General features: G+C 32.1%; 1 protein-coding gene across 1 annotated transcript; it reads left to right on the forward strand.

Annotated features, from left to right (window-relative positions):
- Window positions 1-11632: 11632 nt before the first annotated feature.
- On the forward strand, window positions 11633-16460 carry Thor (thor). Its single transcript, XM_026639736.2, has 2 exons — window positions 11633-11868; window positions 14084-16460. The coding sequence occupies exons 1-2, from the start codon at window positions 11727-11729 to the stop codon at window positions 14287-14289; spliced, it is 348 nt and encodes a 115-aa protein (XP_026495521.1). The 5' UTR covers window positions 11633-11726; the 3' UTR covers window positions 14290-16460.
- The last annotated feature ends 3769 nt before the right edge of the window (window positions 16461-20229 follow it).

Raw genomic sequence — 20229 nt, forward strand, 5'->3', positions numbered from 1 at the left:
ATGTTGCTACACTCTTGTCTGAAATTTTATTTAATTTGTCGCCTGATACGATAATCATTTTTCGTTCGAAAACTAGTTCTTATAGCGAACTGCGTAAACCGGAAAATTATCTTTTTTATCGCTAGATTTATACCTATATTTTTCATTTACTGCGCAATTGAATTAACTGGTATACATACAAAATACGATAACAAAACAGGAGGAAACACTGAGGATAAATGCGATTTACCAATAATAAAAACAGTCACACAATGTATGCAGTATCACCGATAAAGACACTCGAAAGGTCAGGAGAACAGAGATGTTATTGGGAATAGGAGATAAGGTTTATATAATACATTTAGTTAATTTTATGATGTTGATGTCCTCTTGACCGATTTTATTCAATTTTTTTTTTTTTTATGTAGAGGTGGCAACCGAGCAGGAGGCTCACCTGATGGAAAGTGACTACCACCGCCCATGGACATCTGCAACACCGGGGGGCTTGCAGGTGCGTTGCCGGCCTTTCAGGAAAGAGTACGCTCTTTTCTTGAAGGTTCCCAAGTCGTATCGGTTCGGAAAAACCGCCGGCGAAAGCTGATTCCACAGAGTGGATACTCTAATTCTCGGCGGATACTAACCACATTTATGTAGATTCATTAAATATATTACTGTGCGCAAGTGTGTGCGTGAAACTCAAGTGCGCTCCGTAATGTCTAACTAAATCCAGAATTCAGGCGCAGGAATAACCTACCAGATGTCACGTGCTTTCAAAGGCACGAGTGTCACTGCTAACTAACAAAGTCCTTGCTGTATTGATACCACTATTACGTTGTACAGGGCCGGATTTAGGGGAGGGCAGTCGAGGCTCTCTGGGGCCTCCACAAGAGAGGAGATCCCACAATAGAGATTCCGACAAATAAACAATTTTAATGTAAGTAATATATATATATCTAGATACCAATAGTCAAATAATAATATTACTAATTACTGTTTTAAAGTTACTGATATTAAGAGTAAATAAATTATTGATAAACCATAATGATAGAAGTGAAGTTGGTCAAATTAATTTATATAATAATAATTAGGACCCTCACTGCTCTGTTGCCCCAGGGCTTCCCTTCTTATATGGCCCCAGGACCCGCAGACCTTTAAATCTGGTCCCGAAGTCTTATTTAACTACTAATGCGCTTTATAGGTATTTTTTATAACAGAGTTCTCCGGCAGAGACCATACACTTATATAGCCTTCTGGCGTACTGTCAAATATAGATACGATATTAACTAATCAAACAACAAGATTAAGAAATAGACAATTTTACTATTCATTTATGATTTGACATTTCTTAACAATTGAGAAACTTCTGCACTCCCGATATAGAACCTCGGTATTTAAAATCTCACTAATCATTAGACAGAAGAAGCAGTCGCGCTCATTCATTAATAAAAATGAAAAATTTCATTAATAAATAATGTAATGTAATTTAAGTATAAGTATTAATTAAGACATCAAAACTCACGATAATGACGTATTTTGTATTATACTATTTTTCAATTTAATGTTTGTATTAACACTCTAAGCATTACTTCGAGTGATTGTTAACAGAAACAAGCAAAAAAAATTCAACCTTGCGTAGTTGTATTTTGTTTTTAAATTTCGCTATAATCTTGTTTACGCCAATGTTCAACTGCGTAGTTGCAGATGAAAATAAAAACAATACAACGTAATGCATTGATCGTTTCTGAACGGTTTTATTTTTTAATTTATGGGCGACTAACGTTTTTAAATTTTTATTTTTCGCGTATTTCGTATCTCCTAATGATTTTATACATAAGACAAATAACCTAAATTTGAAACACCGTTAATTCGACATATCAAAGTTTTGATAATTAAAAAAAACGAAATTAACGAATAAAAAAATAAAAAAAAATCCCTCTTGTTTTTTTAAATTTATTATCTGTATATAACAATAAGGTTTATTGTAAATAATATTAAATACATTAACGCTAGTGCTTGTGGTCTAGACTCTGGATTGGAAATAAATTGTAATCTACATTATCAGACTTCGCGCAAGACACGTGACTAATAAGATAAAAATATATACTATGACACCCTGACATACATATATTACGTGTACCAAAACACGTTTAGCTTGTTAAAGCAACTTATATTATGGAAATGAAATACGATACTTTTAGGTAAGGAATCGCATGCTTATTTATACATGTGTTCATGACAAATATTAGCTCAATTTTTATTCACAGTACAATATAATCTTGTATTGCTTTATGAAGTAATGCCTTTGTTACAGGTCAGCGGCCATCTTTGATTAGGTGCAAAATTGATCTGTCTTTAATAAAAAGAGTGTGTATTTGATCATTGTTTTAGATGACATTAATAATTATTGTTATAATAATATAATATATTTTTTATGCCAGAATAAAAATAATAATTATATATTTAACGGCTAGAAAGTTATACAAAGATTTAAGTATAAACCTAATTAAATAATAATATTAAAAAACTAATTTGATACCAATCAGGTTCATATATATATATATTTTTTTTAATTTTGGTTTAGCAAATAATGCTGGAGATATTTTACAAAAATTAAAATATTCGTATAAATATCCTATATTCTAATCCCCTTACTCAACATTCAAATCGTATATAAATGTGTTTTATCACACAAAATAACAAGTATTATCATATTATCAATGTCAGCAAACATTGCCTGTCTGTCCTGCTTGATAACAGAATATTTTTTGTTGTTCTATTGTTTTTGTTTACATTTTTGATGGCTTTAAATATTTATTTTTCCCGAAAGAAAAACGCTCCTACGTGTTTCCCCCGCCTGAAGTGGGGGTATGTGGGACGCGCCGGTGATGGGAACGCCTGGTGCGCACCAGCTTACCGAAGTACCTACTAAAAAAACCAGCGGTACTCCATCTCATCAGGGAGGAACACTTGCGCATGCTGCCATGATGCCCCGACGGTTGGCCCACATTTGCGGGCCTCCAAGCTGGAGGAGATCACGGGGTACAGAGAACACCCCTTCTCCCGACGACACTTACAGCCGAAGGAAGGTATGCAACGAAGGCTTTAAATCTAGTGATACTTATGTTAGAGTCTGGTTTAATTATTATTATTAAAACTTTCTTTATCAATATTGTTATGGAGTTTGTAATTGCTTTACGACGATAATGAACGAAAGTTATTAAAAAAAAAACATAAAAGACAAAGAAGTATTTAATCTGGAACGTTATACATAATATTAAAAGTAGGCAGTATTTATATGTCCATTCGTTCCGTCTGTTAATTATCCTAGTTTAATTTATATACGCAAAGAGTTTTGTTATATTTATTAACACATACTTGTTTTAACGTAAAATATGGTTTTAATGGTTGAGATTATAATCGAATAAAACTGTGATTAATAAGAGAGCCCTTGCATTGAGTAGTTTCTTGCTAATACTTAATTTTATGATCAATATTATGACGTCTTATATCTTTATCAGTCTCTAAAAGATTTTATCAAACCCTCCATAATATATGTTTCGTTATAATATACAAGCTTCCGACTGCGGTTTCGCCACGTCTGATGGTCAGGTATAAGATACCCTATGTCCTTTAGTAGTTAAGACATAAGAGCGTAGCAAGTAAACAAACAAGCTCAAATTCGCGTTTATAATATTCGTTAAGATTATATGTAGTTCTATATAAATGTGATTTAAATGAACAGCTACTTTTTGCTATGTAACGCTGGTATGAGACTAGATTGATAACAAAATAAATTACGATGATTTCGTACAAATAATCATTGACATAAGATTAAACATGATTCATGACTGTTTACCTATCTAAGTACATGTTTTTGAACTTTATTCAAGGTTGAGAAAAGCAAATATGTTATATAATAGATAAGTCTAAAATATATTTTGTAACGAATATGTTGCATTAAAAAAAATTATATTCATTACACTTTTAGTACAGATAAATAAAAACATAATATTTAAATTAAGAAGTGTTGTGAACGTGAAAATATAATATGTATGTTCAAACGTTTAATACGACCACAGTGCATTGTAGCACAAAGAACCAACTGTGGTTTAATCAAAACCTTTGTTCGTTTGTAAGTAGAGAAGGATCATGTACTTAAATATCGATAGTTTATCGAGTTTCGATTCTGCTATCGATTAATAAACAATCGATATTTATAATTTAAGTGACATTACCTAACAGTGTTGGTTGACGCTTATTAAGGAATTAATAAACGGTTACTATCGTTCGTATTCTTTTGTTTATCTTAGAAGAATCAAGTATTCACTGTGCCCGTCTTGGTGGTACCACCACTCATCATATATTTTACCAAGCAATATTTAATATTGTTGTGTTCCGTTTCGAAGAGTAAGTGAGCCAGTGTAACTACACGCAACATCAACAACACATAACATCTTAGTTTCCAAAGCGCCGCATTGGCGATATAAGGAATGGTTAATATTTCTTACAGCACCAATGTCTATGGGCGGCGGTAATAACTTACCACCAGGTGGTCTATTGCCCCTTTGCTTGCATATATAATAATTATAAAATGTAGTTAAATGGCGCTGCCCTGCCTGTCCTAAATTATCACTATAAAAAAAAAAAAGAGCCGATTCCTTGCTATGTTGAAAACAATAACAAATCTATCCCATAGAAACCGTACATTTTTCGGGATATAAAGTAATATGCTGTTCCACATATATCTTATCTATTCTATATCTATCTTTGTGCCCAATTTTAACTCGATCCGTTCAGCCGTTTGGGCGTGATTGAGTAACCAACATATATCCATCCAAACTTCTGCATGTATAATATTAAGTAAGATAAAAATTGAAGACTGAATATTATGAGATTTTTTCTTATCGAAGTTATAATGAAAGCCATTCATGTCAAGATAACTGATCTCTTTCTGACAATATATTTTAGTTCAAGGAAGTTCTGTGTAAAGTAGGTTGATAAATTGTATCGGAATGTTTTTATTTTCCTACTCATTCCAAGGTTGACTTATTTTAAAAACAATTGAATCACGAAACACTTAAACACTGTAGCGTTTGTTGTAAGAGTCGTTGGCTTTTCGGTTAATAAGTATCATTCATTTGGTAAATTATTGCTTACTATGTAATCTATTCTTTACTCCGCAAGAATTAGTAACCAGTGGTCGTCAATTGGCCGTTATTCGACGGTAATTCAACGCTAATAAAATACTAGTTGTAGCCCGCAGCTTCGCTCGTGTTAAGGAGTTGATCGATGTTAGGTATAGAACAGCCTGTATCCCTCTTTGAGGCTCAAGTTTGCTTCAAACCAAAATTCATCAAAATCCGTTGAATGGTTTGGCTGTGAAATCGTAACGGACAGAGTTAATTCCACATTTATAATATTAGTACAGATATATAAAATAGAGAAAAGGAGTCTCAACTGGATAACTTGTCACTATTAAATTAAAACAACCCAAAGAATTTTCAAATTAAACGTTATTGATTTTTAAGTTCGATATGACGTATGTTATTGTTGGCTATATGAACGTAAACAATGAATTTTTTGTTTTATTTAGTATAATGTAGTTGTAACGTAAACTATACGTAAATTTCTTCTCTGTACAAACTTTAACTATGCTAAATCTCACACACCTCCGTGCGCGTGATGTGCTTAAAGAGGTACCTAAGATTTAAGTCACGACCTTTAGATAAGATTCACTTACTTTTTTTTATGGTATAGGTTGGCGGACGAGCATTTGGGCCGCCTGATGGTAAGTGGTCACCACCGCCCATAGACAATGGTGCTGTTAGAAATATTAACCATACCTTACATCGCCAATGCGTCACCAACCTTACTAACTGAGATGTTATGTCCCTTGTGCTTGTAGTTACACTGGCTTACTCACCCTTCAAACCGGAACAGACTACTGTTGTTTGGCGGTAGAATATCTGATGAGTGGGTGGTACCTACTTAGACGGAATTGCACAAAGCCCTACCACCAAGTAAAAATTACCAAGTAAACTTTTTCCACTTGGTCAACTTGTACCAGATTGTACCATTCACGAACAGGTTACCTATCCTTAAATGACACGTATTTTAATTGCTAAAACAATAATTCCATACTTCTGTGATAGGTCACGTTTCCTGACGCCTACACTCCAAGAGTTTCAAGTTAGAGTAGGCACTTGTGAATTGTCAAGGAGATGCCAACCAAAAGTGACCCTAAAGTCACTTTGCGTGTTATAACGTTTACGCACGCAATTGACATCTGATTTTATTTCAGCTTTAAAAATAAAATATTAAGTGTTTCATAAGAAAATTAAATGACTAGCTTCTTTGACCTTTTTTGCATGATTAAATCAAGTTGCATGTGTTCAGTGTTTAAAAAAATGATGCCTGGTACATTACTTAGCTCAGTCAAACATCATTTGAATATCAATCATATTTTAATTACAAACATTACTTGCGACTTCATGCAGTTATTCTTTGGATATATAGTGTAAATGAATAGAATGCTTAATAATTATAATATATATATTTTCAAGATAATATATATTTTCGAGATAAAAATGTACATACATACATATATAAAGTGATTGGAGTTTTGCAAAGAAAATTTAAAATATCTATTATATAACATCTATATCATCGTCTTATGTAAAAAAATATTATATATGTATACTATACTACTTATGTAAGTATATAAAAAAAAAATTCAAATACCAAAGTCAAAAATCTTTATTCAATATAGAAGTGAGATATTGGCATATTGACGGTCAAAAATCTACCACCGGTTCAGAAATAAACCTGAGAAGAACCGGCGAAAGAAACTCAGCGGGATTTATTTTTTTTTTAAATATCATACTTGTACAGTTTGTAAATTGGCTTGGGCTAAGGCTTCCTCTCCCTTTTGAGGAGAGGCTTTGGAACATATTACACCATGCAGCTCTAGAACGGGTTGGTGAATTCACATGTGGCAGAATTTCGTTGAAATTAGACACATTCAGGTTTCTTCACTGGCGAGCACGAGATGAATTATAAACACAAATCAAGCACATGAAAATTAAGTAGTGCGTCACTGGGTTCGAACCCGCAATCATCGGTTAAAATAAATGTCATATTTTACAATTTCTGTTTTTATAAAACAACAATAAATATATTTTCGTTATTTGAAACAGCCTGGAGGCGGTCATCTCAATGCCAAAGTATGCAATCAATTATGAAGTCATTACGATATAACGTACTGTAACTGACTATTCGTCTCGACTCCACATGGGTATAAGGATATACAACCTTATATATCTTAATACATATAATTCTAGTTTTCACGCCATTAAAGCTCCTAGTCAGCAAGATTTTTCCGAAATTGTATCAACCATCGCGATATATATAAGGCATTTTTTTTTTTTTAGTGAACTATACATCTAAACCTTTCTCATGAATCATACCATCTTCAAGATTATTGCGTTTAGGCAGATAAATAAACAGTGAGACAGGCGGGGTGGATACTTTGTTTTATAATACGTAGTGATATTGCTTTAAATACTAGCTACCGCTCTCGGCTTCCCTCAAGTGGAAGGTTCTATCAAAAGAGTGAAGAAAATCAGAGAGAAAAAATCATGTTTTTTGGCTAGGAACTTTATCGGACCTAAATTGCCTGAAATATTATGATGATTGTTGAAATTGTCGGAAAAAAATATGCCGACCGATATCCATCTTTCTTTCTATATATGATGTAAACGCTTTATGTGGATCCTCATTGTAACTGTGTGAGGGTCTGGTAGCTAGTTGAAGTATAAAAGGGATACGAAAAAGAAAGTGGTATGTGGTTTATAAGTTTGCTGAGAGGATGATGCTCTACTTTTTCTTTTACAGGGTTGCCGAGCTATTATAATTACCCTTGAGGCAGTGTGCGTAGCCTTAAAGATGAGGTTCCTTGTGCTATTGGTATTCTAATGTGAACTACGTATATTATGCGTTGAATAAAAAACTTTTAACTAGTTCCCACGGCTTCGCGTGTGTCAAATGGGGTAAGGTCAGGTGTTAGGTTAGATTTTTTTCCTTTTTTTTGCTGGTAAAACGCTCTGACGTGTTTCTCACACATGAAGTGTGGGGGTATGTGGACCTCTCTGGTGTGAGGCCTAGTGTTCCTCATTAGATATATAGGTACATAGGTAGGTAGGCTGGAATCAACTGAAAAATCAACTGCGTCTCTTCGGGGCCATCAAAGGATCGCTAACGAGCTACCGTGACTCCCCGACGATTGGGTGTTAAGTACCCTATGCTCATTTCAGTATCCTAGATAACATGTCATCGACAAAGAAAACACATTTATATTAGTTGTCGCCCGCGGATTCGCTTGCGTTTTAGAGGGTTGGTTGTCATGTGTTAGATAAAAAATGTAGCCTATATCCTTCCTTGGAGTTCAAGTTTTTCAAGTACTCAAAAGAGTAACTACTGAGTTTCATGCCGGGTCTTTTCGGTAAAATGTGCTTTCCGAACCGGTGGTAGTTTTACATTTCAAAACACTCTCACGTGACGATTCAAATTTTTATGACGCTTTTATGAGCGTACTTGAATAAAGAATATTATGATTTTGATTAAAGAATAATAAATAAATAAGATTGTTAAATAAATACATATTTATCTTTTAAAATAGCGTTTTGATTATAGATCAATGTTTTAAAAGCGAAAATACGATGCGTACATTAAAAAGTTTTCAAGTTTCGAATTGGTTTCAATTGGATTTTTTAATTCAACTGAAACTGGCATTCAAGGTATTTGTTTTATAATGCTATTTCAATGGAATGTTTTCTTTTTTAATATCAGTTCACACGAGTGGCTTTTATCGAGTTTATTATTGTTTTAACTCCGTATTTATGTTAAGCGATTTGATTTGTATGACGAAATAATTTGAACTATTGTGTGGTTTCAAAACTAGCAAAACTATGAATAATATTTTTTGTTATATGTAATGTGCAATTAAAATCTTGTTATGACTATTTCGGTAGGTTTTATTGATAATAAGATCGTCTTGGTTAGGTTAATTAAGTACACAAATATGTCAAAATACGATTCAATTTATGAAGAAGTTGTTTTTTACCTGGTTTTATTTAACTTCACTATTTAAAATGTATGGGTAAAATCTTTCAACTGAATTTTAAACTAGTTCCACCCTATATCTGAGCTGAGCACTTTAGTTGCCGAGGATTTTTTTTTAAAATTATTTTAACAACAGTCAAGCAGAGGTAGGCAGGTAAATAATAGTCACTTTCATCTGAATCGTTTCTGACATCTTCAACGCACCACAAACCATTATATTAAATTTATTATTCTTTGTTACATAATTATATCATTTATTATAATTACTGCACTCAATGAATTATTTATTCATTTTCATTCATTGAAACACAATTAAAAAATAAAATAAATTATGATTTGAGTTATGCGTGGTTATGTTTTCTTCTCGAAGATTTCTCACAAGTAAATGGGGGTAAATATTGAATGTGACATTGACAACTTTTGAAGTATGAAGGTTCATGTTTAGTTAAATTCATCATTTATGCAACTGCGATGATATAATAGTCCTTCTTTCTCTTCATTCCCTCGCTTTTATACCACGCTACAATCTGACACGAACTCAGGGAGATTAGGCGATAATAACAGCTCGACGTGCTACGTCTTTCCGAGGCACGGGAATGTTTAACTCACTTCGAGTTACTGACTATTTACTAACTCTAAAACTTTTTACTGATCTAGGATGATATATTTTAAGCTAAGCCAACGACGTAGTTTGTCTAGTGACTTAAAGGGACACGTTCTCGTTTAGTGTCATAGTGTAGTGTGCATATTGCCATTAAATGAATAAAACTTCTTTAAATTAGTAATACAAGATAAACTGCTTAACTTTATAAAACATGTTACATGTAAAATATATAAGGGTATTAATACAACCTTATATATTGGAATATTGGACACTGGAATATTTTTGGAATGAGAGAATTATAAATGAAGTAAAACTGATGATTGTCAACTCATAAATGTCGTTTAGTCCTTGTGATAAACTGATGTGCATATTGTTAATAATATTTCCATCATAAATGTGTAATATTTATCGAAATAAAAATATATTATAAGTTTCATTCAATAATTATACATTTTTCATTGCGGTTGTCAAATATCCACAACCGGTTCGTTAAAAATAATATCTGAGACTTGAAAGAAACGAGCGGAAGAAACTAAACGATTTTTTATGTCAGTTTCGTCTTTAGGGTCCTGTACGCAAGTTAAATTGTGTTCTAGGCCTACACCGACTGTCTATCTGTGACAAGTGACTAGTCTGTACCAAACATATTATCTGTCTGGCATATGAAATATTCACAGAGTATGTGTAAACACAGCTCTATCATAACAAATAATAAAACAACAAGAAGTCAAAAGTAGTACGGAATGTTTAGTGGACGTGTCCGACTCGCACTTGGCCTATTTTTAATAGGAAAATGGCCAAGATCCCATCATTATATTCCCAGATATTATTACAAAATACTTATTTTAATAATGTTTATTGTTATTTTTAGGTATTCATGTTACAAAGATGTTCCTAAGCAGTATTTTTAATAGGTATGTACATACATAAAAGAATATACACAGAGGACATACCTAGACATAAACAGATAAAAATAATATAATGTTGTTAATTTTATCTAATAAAAAGATAAGCTTTATCGCCATAACAACTGTGCTGTTTTAAAGCATGAAAAAAAAATACTACGCACATGTTATTTTACGTGTGTTGAAGCGTTTATTAGATAACATATCACGCGTGTGTACGTTTGAACAAAGAATAAAGAAATATTAAATGTTTGTAAATTTTTAAATAATATTTAAATAGATTTTTTCTGTATATTTTGAAAACATAGTGTTATAAATAGAACTTGATAATTAATATATATATATTATAATTAAATACTTTGATTTTCTGAAAAGATTTATACTTTTGCAAATTTTGCGGCATTTAGATTAAATGAATAAAAAGAATTACTACCTAAGGTTAAGTATAAATAATACTCATAAGGTACTTCTTTTTTATTTGTTATCCTTTTTTATTTCTGTAATAATTTTTGTTACATCTTAATAAATATATATGATAATAATGTTGTTTTATGTACTCAGCACAGTCAATCATACATTTAACAGTAAACTACACGAAACCAGTAACCTATTACATCAAATAATCATATGTCGGATTTTTTTTAGAAAATCGCTAAAATCTTTTAAAATATCAAGAAACTAAATTAACCCATAAATGTATGATTTTTTTTTTAATTTTTAAACCCTATTAAATAATAATCAGATAATTTTGTTTAGACAGTGTACGTAAAAGCTGAAAAAGAATCACCTATTTGCATCTACTAAAATGATATAGTATAGATCAGACTCGTTTCAACTTATTTTCAGAGTTGTCTCTCAGAGTTACTTGAATATTATGTATAAGGAGTAATTCGTCTTATCTAAGAGTATCTTCAATAATAAATATTCTATGAATGTTTTGATGGTGCACACTTATACATATATCTTATGTTTACACTGTCACGGCTATGTGTGCGAGCTATGCGGCGAACGTATTTATTTTAGACACCGGCGTGCCTCGGCTCAGTTCTTGGCACTCCGATCAGCAAGCTGTGTGTGATTGTGATTTAATACTTTGATAAAAGGGAATATAGTTAAAAATGTCGGCGTCACCAATTGCAAGGCAAGCGACGCACAGTCAAGCCATACCTTCGAGGAGAGTCCTCATTACAGACCCTGCCCAAATGCCTGATGTATACTCTAGCACACCAGGAGGCACCATTTACTCTACCACGCCTGGAGGTAGCGATTTATCTTAACTCTTATTTTAATATATACAAGGTTCAGTTTTGCTATTAGCTTAGAACTGGACTTATACGAAAAACGTAAATTAAATTAATTTATCGAACTCATTGTATCAAGTGCGTCGGTATTAGTGATTGCTCTATTTAGCACGTGTTATTAACCTCAAATAAAAAGTTTCATTCGCGTAAACAATTTCGCATTCCATTTTTGAATTGATAACCGTTATCACTAATTACATCACTAATGTCAATAAACATCACATTACATAATACCACGTGTTCGAAATGATAGTACCATAAACTGGGTTAATAAGCGTTGTTAAGGTAAATAACCTTTAGCTAGCAATTAAATGAGTTCAATTAGATTAATATAGCCTCGCTTTGCACTTGGTAAAATTAGACGTGACGACGACCGCGTGTTAATCGGTTATGTCAGACCTTGATACTGTATTGCGCTGCGCAATATACATACACATGTCGACAGGATAATTTTGGTGCTTTTGTGTGTAAAAAAAATATTAAAAAAAATATATGCATAAGCAACCTCCTTTTAATATATTTGTTGTGTCTGATAGATAACTATCAGACACAACAAATAAATTGATCTATTGTTTTTTTTTTTAATATTGGCGTCGAAACAAATTAAATAAAAAAAAATAGTAGTAGAGGTTAGTTTTGGAGTCATTAAAAGCGATTATTTAATATGATTAGGTGCAATTAAAATTTAAATAAACTATACTAATAAAGTATCATAGTAATATCTGTATCAAGACTCTTGGTCTTAATAAATATTAATTAAATTATTGTTGTCAATATTAATACATAAAAAAATATATAATATTGACTTTTTTATTAAATAACCATACTATTATAATTACATAAAATATTATTATTATATATAATTTATTAGACGATACTTTTATTAGTAATAAAACATAACTAGCCATTTTGTATTTAGTTCCGCGTCACACATGTTTATTAACATTATGTAAATAAGACGCCATCGTTGAATTTAGAATACACATTTTATTTATACATACATAATTTAAATTCTTAAGTTGTTTTTGTAATAATGTACATCGTAAAATTTATTACAATGTTTTTATATTACATCGCGAAGCTTCAGATATGAAAAATCTTCGAATAGAAAATACCTACTTACTAACATTTAAACGAAGTTTATGAAAATGTCTCCAAGAAAATTTATTAAAAGTACATGTAATAGATTCTAAATTATATAATTTTCTCGTTTTATTCACTCACGCGTAAAATTACTCGCTCACAGTATGTTGCGAGCCCGCAGAAAAATATTGCCAATTTAAATCATTAATAAAATCAAAATATACTTTATTCAAGTAAGCTTTTACGAGCACTTTTGAATCGTCATTTAACAATCTATATTAAGTAAAGTTAGCATCGGTTCGGAATGTAGATTCTACCGAGAAGAACCGGCAAGAAACTCAATAGTTACTCTTTTTCAGCATCTAAAAATACAGTCATGTTAGTTAAATACAATTATATATGTATGTTATATATCATGTCTGGGAGTAAACAAGCATTAACTCCACGCTTTTTATCATCTATATAATCCTGATAAACAAGGGCTATTGATCGATAAAATCATTTATATTAATATATCGATATCATATACTTGGTGGCTTCATGCAGACTCATCAGATATTTTTCCGCCAAACAGCAATACTTAGTATTTTGTGTTCCGATTTGAAATACGAGTGAGCCAGTGTAACTTCCGACTCAAATAACATAACATCTTTTCTTAGTTCTGTAGTTCCCACAGTTGGTGGTGCATTGACGATATAAGGCATGACCAATTTCTGATAGCGCCAATGTCTATGGGGGGTGGTCACTTATCATGTAGCCTATTTGCCCGTCCACATCAAGTAACGTTGATTTTCGTGTGCCAGAAGCAAATATTTGCTAATATTAAATTAATAAAACGTGGATAATTTCATATTTGTGTAAAAGAGTAATGAGTTTGCCAGTCCTTCTTGGTAGCATTCTATAAGGTATCTCTGAAATGGTAATAGCATAAGTTTTATTTCTCGTGTAAAACGATGATATTTAAGTGCTTATTTCAAAAAAAAAAATGTATATTTTCTATAATACCGAATTATAATTATGAGTTTACATAAAATTAAGTACGCGATGTGTTTTCGTGACATTTTCGATAACACCTTTTTTCTTTTTTTCAGGCACTCGCATAGTCTACGAAAGGTCTTTTATGATGTCACTACGACAGTCACCAATATCACAGACACCACCCAAGTGTTCTCTACCTGCTGCGCTTTTAAAGAACCCATCGAGCGCGCAGCAATCCCCTGCGACTCCTGCGCAGAAACCACGCTCGAATTCCATTTCATTCGACGAATCACAGGAGACGTTTAGTATGGATCTCTAATTTGAATAAGTTAGTACCAACATAATTCGTGTCTTCTGAAATCCATGAAAAGAAGAAAAAATCAAATCAATCTCATTGGATAATATCCATTATAGATTGGATCACACCAAACGAATAAGCGTAAACAGACTGATTTGTTTGGTTATTATTTTTGTGTTTATGTTCTACATATTGTGAATATGTACATAATATGTACATCGTAGCGGTCATTGACGTTTCAGTTGTAATAATATCATACGATGCTCTAGCGACTAGACAAATGCCAATGCCGATATCAATTATTCTTTTTAATATTCTTACGTAAGACTTATTTATCAATCACAAGATCTACGATTAAATTTAACATAAGTTACCTTTGGTTAATGTTTATATTATTTAAAGGAACCAAAGTTAAGCAAAACTTAACATAAGATGTTTGACTGCCTTTTTAGTCCAGTAGTTTGTGGGGCTGCATATCAAGTGGCCCTGGGGCCGAGCAGTGGCTTCAAACAGTTACTGATTTTTCTCAGTATCAGCCCGCAGTTTTTCATGCGACTGAATTAGTTTTAGTAGTTAAGATGGTAGGTCCATTGGAGAATATGAAGTGCACCTGTGTCTGCGTATAGACTTTGTAAAACTCATTGATCTCCACTTTAAGTATTTGTTTTAATGTAATCTGGCAACAGAAAGTATCTAAGACAAGTCTGCTGGATAACTTTTATTCGCTTGGTGTGTCATAGACATTATTTTTTTATCAAAGGCATGATTATTTTATTGTTTGGCCAATATATTATATAAAATTCTAGTCACATACTATGACGGGATATTTGATTCATTTTTATTACTATTATTTGTGTAATAGTAACTGTATTAAGATCGACAATTTTGTTTTTTTTTTGGCTGTAGCAAGTATTTAGTTTGGTAATTATTGTTGAAAATAGGTTTTATCTTACGCGTGACTGAAACGTTTGCGATAGGAATACAATCCTTTGCCAAAATATATTAATAAAAAAAAATTTACAATTTTTAATGGAATGGCTGATAATTGCGTTGGTTATTTATATTTAAAAAAAAATCAAAGATAATGTCTAAATATAGAATGTCACACGTATTTTTTTTAAAATCCTAAATATAAATGGCAAAGGAAACATGTAAATACGACCTAGATTTAAGTTGCGTATAACGCACAATTAAAAAGTATTTGTCTGTATTTTTATGCAAGTGCCATTGTACAATAGAAGTTAATTTTAAGATAATTTTCTTCTTTAAATGGTGTTGCGAAATGGGTAATCTCAGTATGGTTGAGATACACGGTAAATGATATGTATAGGTCACATTATTCATTATTTAATGTTTTAATTATGACAATAATTGATGTACTATAGTTACAGGTCGCTTAAACAATGTGATAATATTGAAGACAGAAATAGCTTTGTCTCTTTCTCGCTTGATGAACTATCAAATAGATTTAACAAAGTTATAAAGAGAGAATGATTGTTAATAACGATAGCGTTAAAACAAAACAACTGCAGTGCTATTATTTTATAAAACTTCAAACTCCCGTCTATTCTCCTGTTACCGTTCTGTTAACAAACACACCCAGATTATGGTATGAAGTTATGTATGTATCAGCAAAGACAAGGGGTTGTTACTTGAATGTCATAACTAGTTTAAAGCGAAAGGGTGCATATTTTAAACAAAAGGTCGTATTCTCAGTAGTGAATATAATAAATTGTTCTAAAATCTCACCACCGTTGGCTTATGCGGCCAGTAACTTTAGAGATATTCCTAGTTTTTTAAATGTTGTTTTTAAAAATATAATTATGTTAATAATCAGACTGTAACTCAAAGTTATTCGACTTATTGATATATATTGGTAATGGTTCTAATGTTGAAATTAAAATAATACTAAGTTCGTGATTATTATCCAGATGTTGTACAAAGCATTTACCAACATTAATTGATATTTCTTGTTTTTAATCAGAGATTAAGTATGAGTATATTGTTACTATTAAATTGAAAGATACAGATAAAAAATGTATACTAAACATTTTTATTTTTTATTTTAAGAAATAAGTAACATAAAGTTCTCATAGACAAGTAATATTTTTAATAATCGATTATTATGTATTTTGATATTACATTTTATAAACTGCCAATAATTACAATTAAAAATAAATGTTTAAGTAATATTTGTTGTTTTTTTTTTGTTTTCAACTGACATAAAAAAGAGCAATGTTATCTTAATTTCATAAAAGATTCAGCTGGACACACGAGATTTTCTTCTGAGACATGCAAATTTCCTCATCATCTCACTTTTCACTTAGAATTGTAAACATAAATAAGGACATGAAAAGCGGTGCTTGCCTGGGCTTGAACTCGCAATCATCGGTTAAGATTCACATGTTCTAGCACTGGGTGTTCTCAGTTATTTTTCAACATTATTATGATTCTTTTAATGCCTTTGAGTTAATAAAAATGCTAATATTATGTATAGAGTCTTTTGGTATTAGGTTATATATACATATACCCTTAACATTCCCTCACCCTTCATATTGCAATCAAAAAAGCAAATTTATTTCGAGCCCTACCGTCAGTAAAAACTACATATACTTAGAATTTTAAGTACATTTCTCTTAACTCTGAAGGGTGAGTGAGGGTCAGACTTAAAACCTTTTTTATTAATATGACAATGCATCTCCAACGTTGTTTTAAAACTCATATTTGCGTATTTGAAAAAACTGTTTAGGTAATTAGTATCTCTACTGTTTAACTAATAAAATAAACAATTGTATTGAGTTGGTATGTTTGCTTTTCGCTATAATACGCTCTGAAACGATTCGTAGTATTTACTACCATTCGGCATTATATCAAACATTATTATATATTGTGACGTGACTGATGGGTTACGTCCTTTGTCTAGTATTGAGTTGCAACGAGTAGCGGGTGAGATCAATTTCCCCCTGAGGAGAATTCCGCTGAGCCACGAGTGAAGCGCAGCACGGGACCGCGGATAAGTTATATCGACATGATCTCGTAGCTTCTCCAATCTGTTCCGAAGACGGACATTGCGAGGGTTTGAATGATTAAGAATCCTACTTTACCCCGATCCCCCAAATCCATCTAATCTATCTATCAACATTTCTGAATAAATATTATATTATGGGCAAATTTATCTCATTGACGACCTCCGTGGTCGAGTAGTGTGTACACCGGTTTTCATGGGTACGCCACTCCGAGGTCCCGGGTTCGATTCCCGGCCGAGGCGATGTATAAAAAGTTCATTAGTTTTCTATGTTGTCTTAAGTCTGGGTGTATGTGGTGCCGTCGTTACTTCTGATTTTCCATAACACAAGTGCTTTAGCTACTTACATTGGGATCAGAGTAATGTATGTGATGTTGTCCAATATTTATTTATTATTTATCTCATTCAATCATCAGTAATGTCACGCTACTAATTTTACTACCGAATGTCAAAGCAGCCGTTTTGTTAAGTATTATTGAATGTTATATTACCGTATATGTGTATTCTCATGTCTTTTTGAGAATAAATTTCTATAAAACTAAACCTAGATTCCTATTAAAATTGTAATTCATATAAAGTAATTAGGTTGTAAAATATGCGACTGTCCCGTGTTAGTATAAAGGAGTGACTGTCTGTCTTTACTCTCGTCTATCTACTAAAGTAGTAGAATTCACAGAAGTAATTAATTGTTTTTTTTTTATATATGAGGTAAAAAAGGAGGCTCATCTGATGGAAAGTCACTATCACGGTCCATAGACATCTGCAACACTGGGGAGCTTGTAGGTGAGTTGTCGGCCTTTACGAAATGTCAAGTCGTATCGCTTCGCAAAAACTGCCGGCGAAAGCTGATTCCATAGAGTGACATAACAACTACTCTATTGGTAGTAGGGCTTCGTGCAAACCCGTCTGGGTAGGTACCAACCACTCATCAGATATTCTACCACCAAACAGCAGTAATCAGTATTGTTGTTCTCCGCTTTGAAAAGTGAGTGAGCTAGTGTAATTACAGGCACAACGGACATAACGTCTTAGTTCCCAAGTTTGGTGGCGCATTGACGATGTGATAAATGTTTAATATTTCTTTAGCGCCACTGTCTATAACTGACCTCAAAAACTCATCTATGAATGGCAAGAATCTTAATTGCAGGGAATATATTTCTAGGTCAACAGACTTACCCTCATTGTACGAAATATATTACGTCACTGGTAGGATGAGTTCGTTGACCCTATATTTACCCATTATAATCGCATAGTTTTTCAAATTCAAACAAAGAAAACGTAACTTATTTAGAGAAACGCTTGCTTTTATACCCTATAACATACATAGCCTGTGGATTTTTATGCACTAAGTAATTGCACATAAATATCTTCCGTACGGTGAATCTTCAATTGGAAAATAATAAATTGTCTGATAAAGGAGAAAAGACTTGAATAAAGGTATCCGGTTTGACTAAATAACTTTTACTTTCAAGATCCAGTCTATTCTTTTGATTTAGTGCCCTCCAAGTTTTACACTAAACTCAGGGCTTTTAGTGATCGAAAATGTTCGTCCGTGCGATGAAGTCATGAAGTAATTTGTCATAAAATAACGCAGTACTGATGGTTTAGAAGAATAAAGTTGTCTAAGAATATTCAAAATAATATTATTTTATTGGACGACTTCAAAAAGGAGGAGTTACTCAATATTTTTTATTTACACAATTATTATTTTTTTGTATAATATGTTCAGGTAAAACTTTTTTGGTTATGAACCGATTTTGATAATTATTTTTGCGTTGAGTTCAATATAACTGTTGATCGACTTCTTTTTTATGTCATTTGTATTCTACAATTGTTCATGGCTATTTATAATCAAGCATTTTGTTACAATTTTATGTAGTCAACATTACAAGGTTAAAAATGTATCAACCCCTGGTAGCACGTTCCTGTTAAATTTCCCTTCTGATTCTTTTGTGAAAAACGAACCAGTCCCCCAAGTACACACAGAGACTGTACATGCGTATTAAATTAAGACTTGCGCAATACTTTTTTTTTAAATAGTAAAATCTTCACACTGCAAACCTTTGTTAGAAAATCAATAGAAATAGAATTAATATGGCTCGTGTGTTCGTTGTTACGGGCACCTACTTACTCGTGTCTCGTATCCAGGGCCGGATTAACTTAGTCGGATAGGCAATGCACTCGAGATCCTGTTTACCCTTTTCTAGCTTCCTAAAATATAATTTTCTATCAAAGAAAATTTTATTAATTTATTTTTCGCAGTTATGCCTTTATCAAACAAGAAAAAATTGGCTTTAACAATTATATCATTATCAATGAATTTTGAAATCTTGTTTCCCGAATCTTGGCCTATCTAGAGGCTCCTAGGCAGTTGTCTACGCTGCCTAATTGATAATCCGGCCCTGCCCTTATCGAATAGGAATAGTATAATTACCCGACTGTTGTATTGATTTCATATATGATTCCCTTTGTCAATTTGGTTTAATATGTAAAATCTCAAATTCGTTTAAAATGAAATTTAAATAAAGAAAATAAATATTTTCATTTTCTTTTTTGTTTTAAACTTTATATAAGTTTCTCGATATATATTTAAAATTTTAGCAAATTAATTCAACCGCATGTTGGAATTTATTATCGAATCATAATTTAACGAAGGTCATTGGCCTTAAGCGTGATGGTATACTAGCAAACCTTTGCTTCTGTACAGTAATATAATTTTAAGCCCTATTACGTAGTGTGAAAGTTGAAATTTGTTTTGTCGCATAGTATTTTAACCCTCAATTCACCCTCGCCCTTCGTCACTAATCTGTCTGGGACTAATCGCTCTTGATATTTACTGTTTTGTGTACAATATAGGATTAGAATTGAAATGTCACGGTAGTTGTAACATTTAAATGAAAAGATTTGAAGTAACCTTTAATGTAGAGTTTCATATT

The sequence above is a fragment of the Vanessa tameamea genome, chromosome 17, assembly GCF_037043105.1.
Source record: "Vanessa tameamea isolate UH-Manoa-2023 chromosome 17, ilVanTame1 primary haplotype, whole genome shotgun sequence".
NCBI classification, from domain to species: domain Eukaryota; kingdom Metazoa; phylum Arthropoda; class Insecta; order Lepidoptera; family Nymphalidae; genus Vanessa; species Vanessa tameamea.

Excerpts from the sequence above, each read along its gene's own strand:
- Thor (XM_026639736.2), top strand. The coding sequence starts at position 11,727 with ATGTCGGCGTCACCAATTGCAAGGCAAGCGACGCACAGTCAAGCCATA. Across the intron at positions 11,869-14,083 it reads TTACTCTACCACGCCTGGAG|GCACTCGCATAGTCTACGAA; the intron begins GTAGCGATTTAT and ends TCTTTTTTTCAG.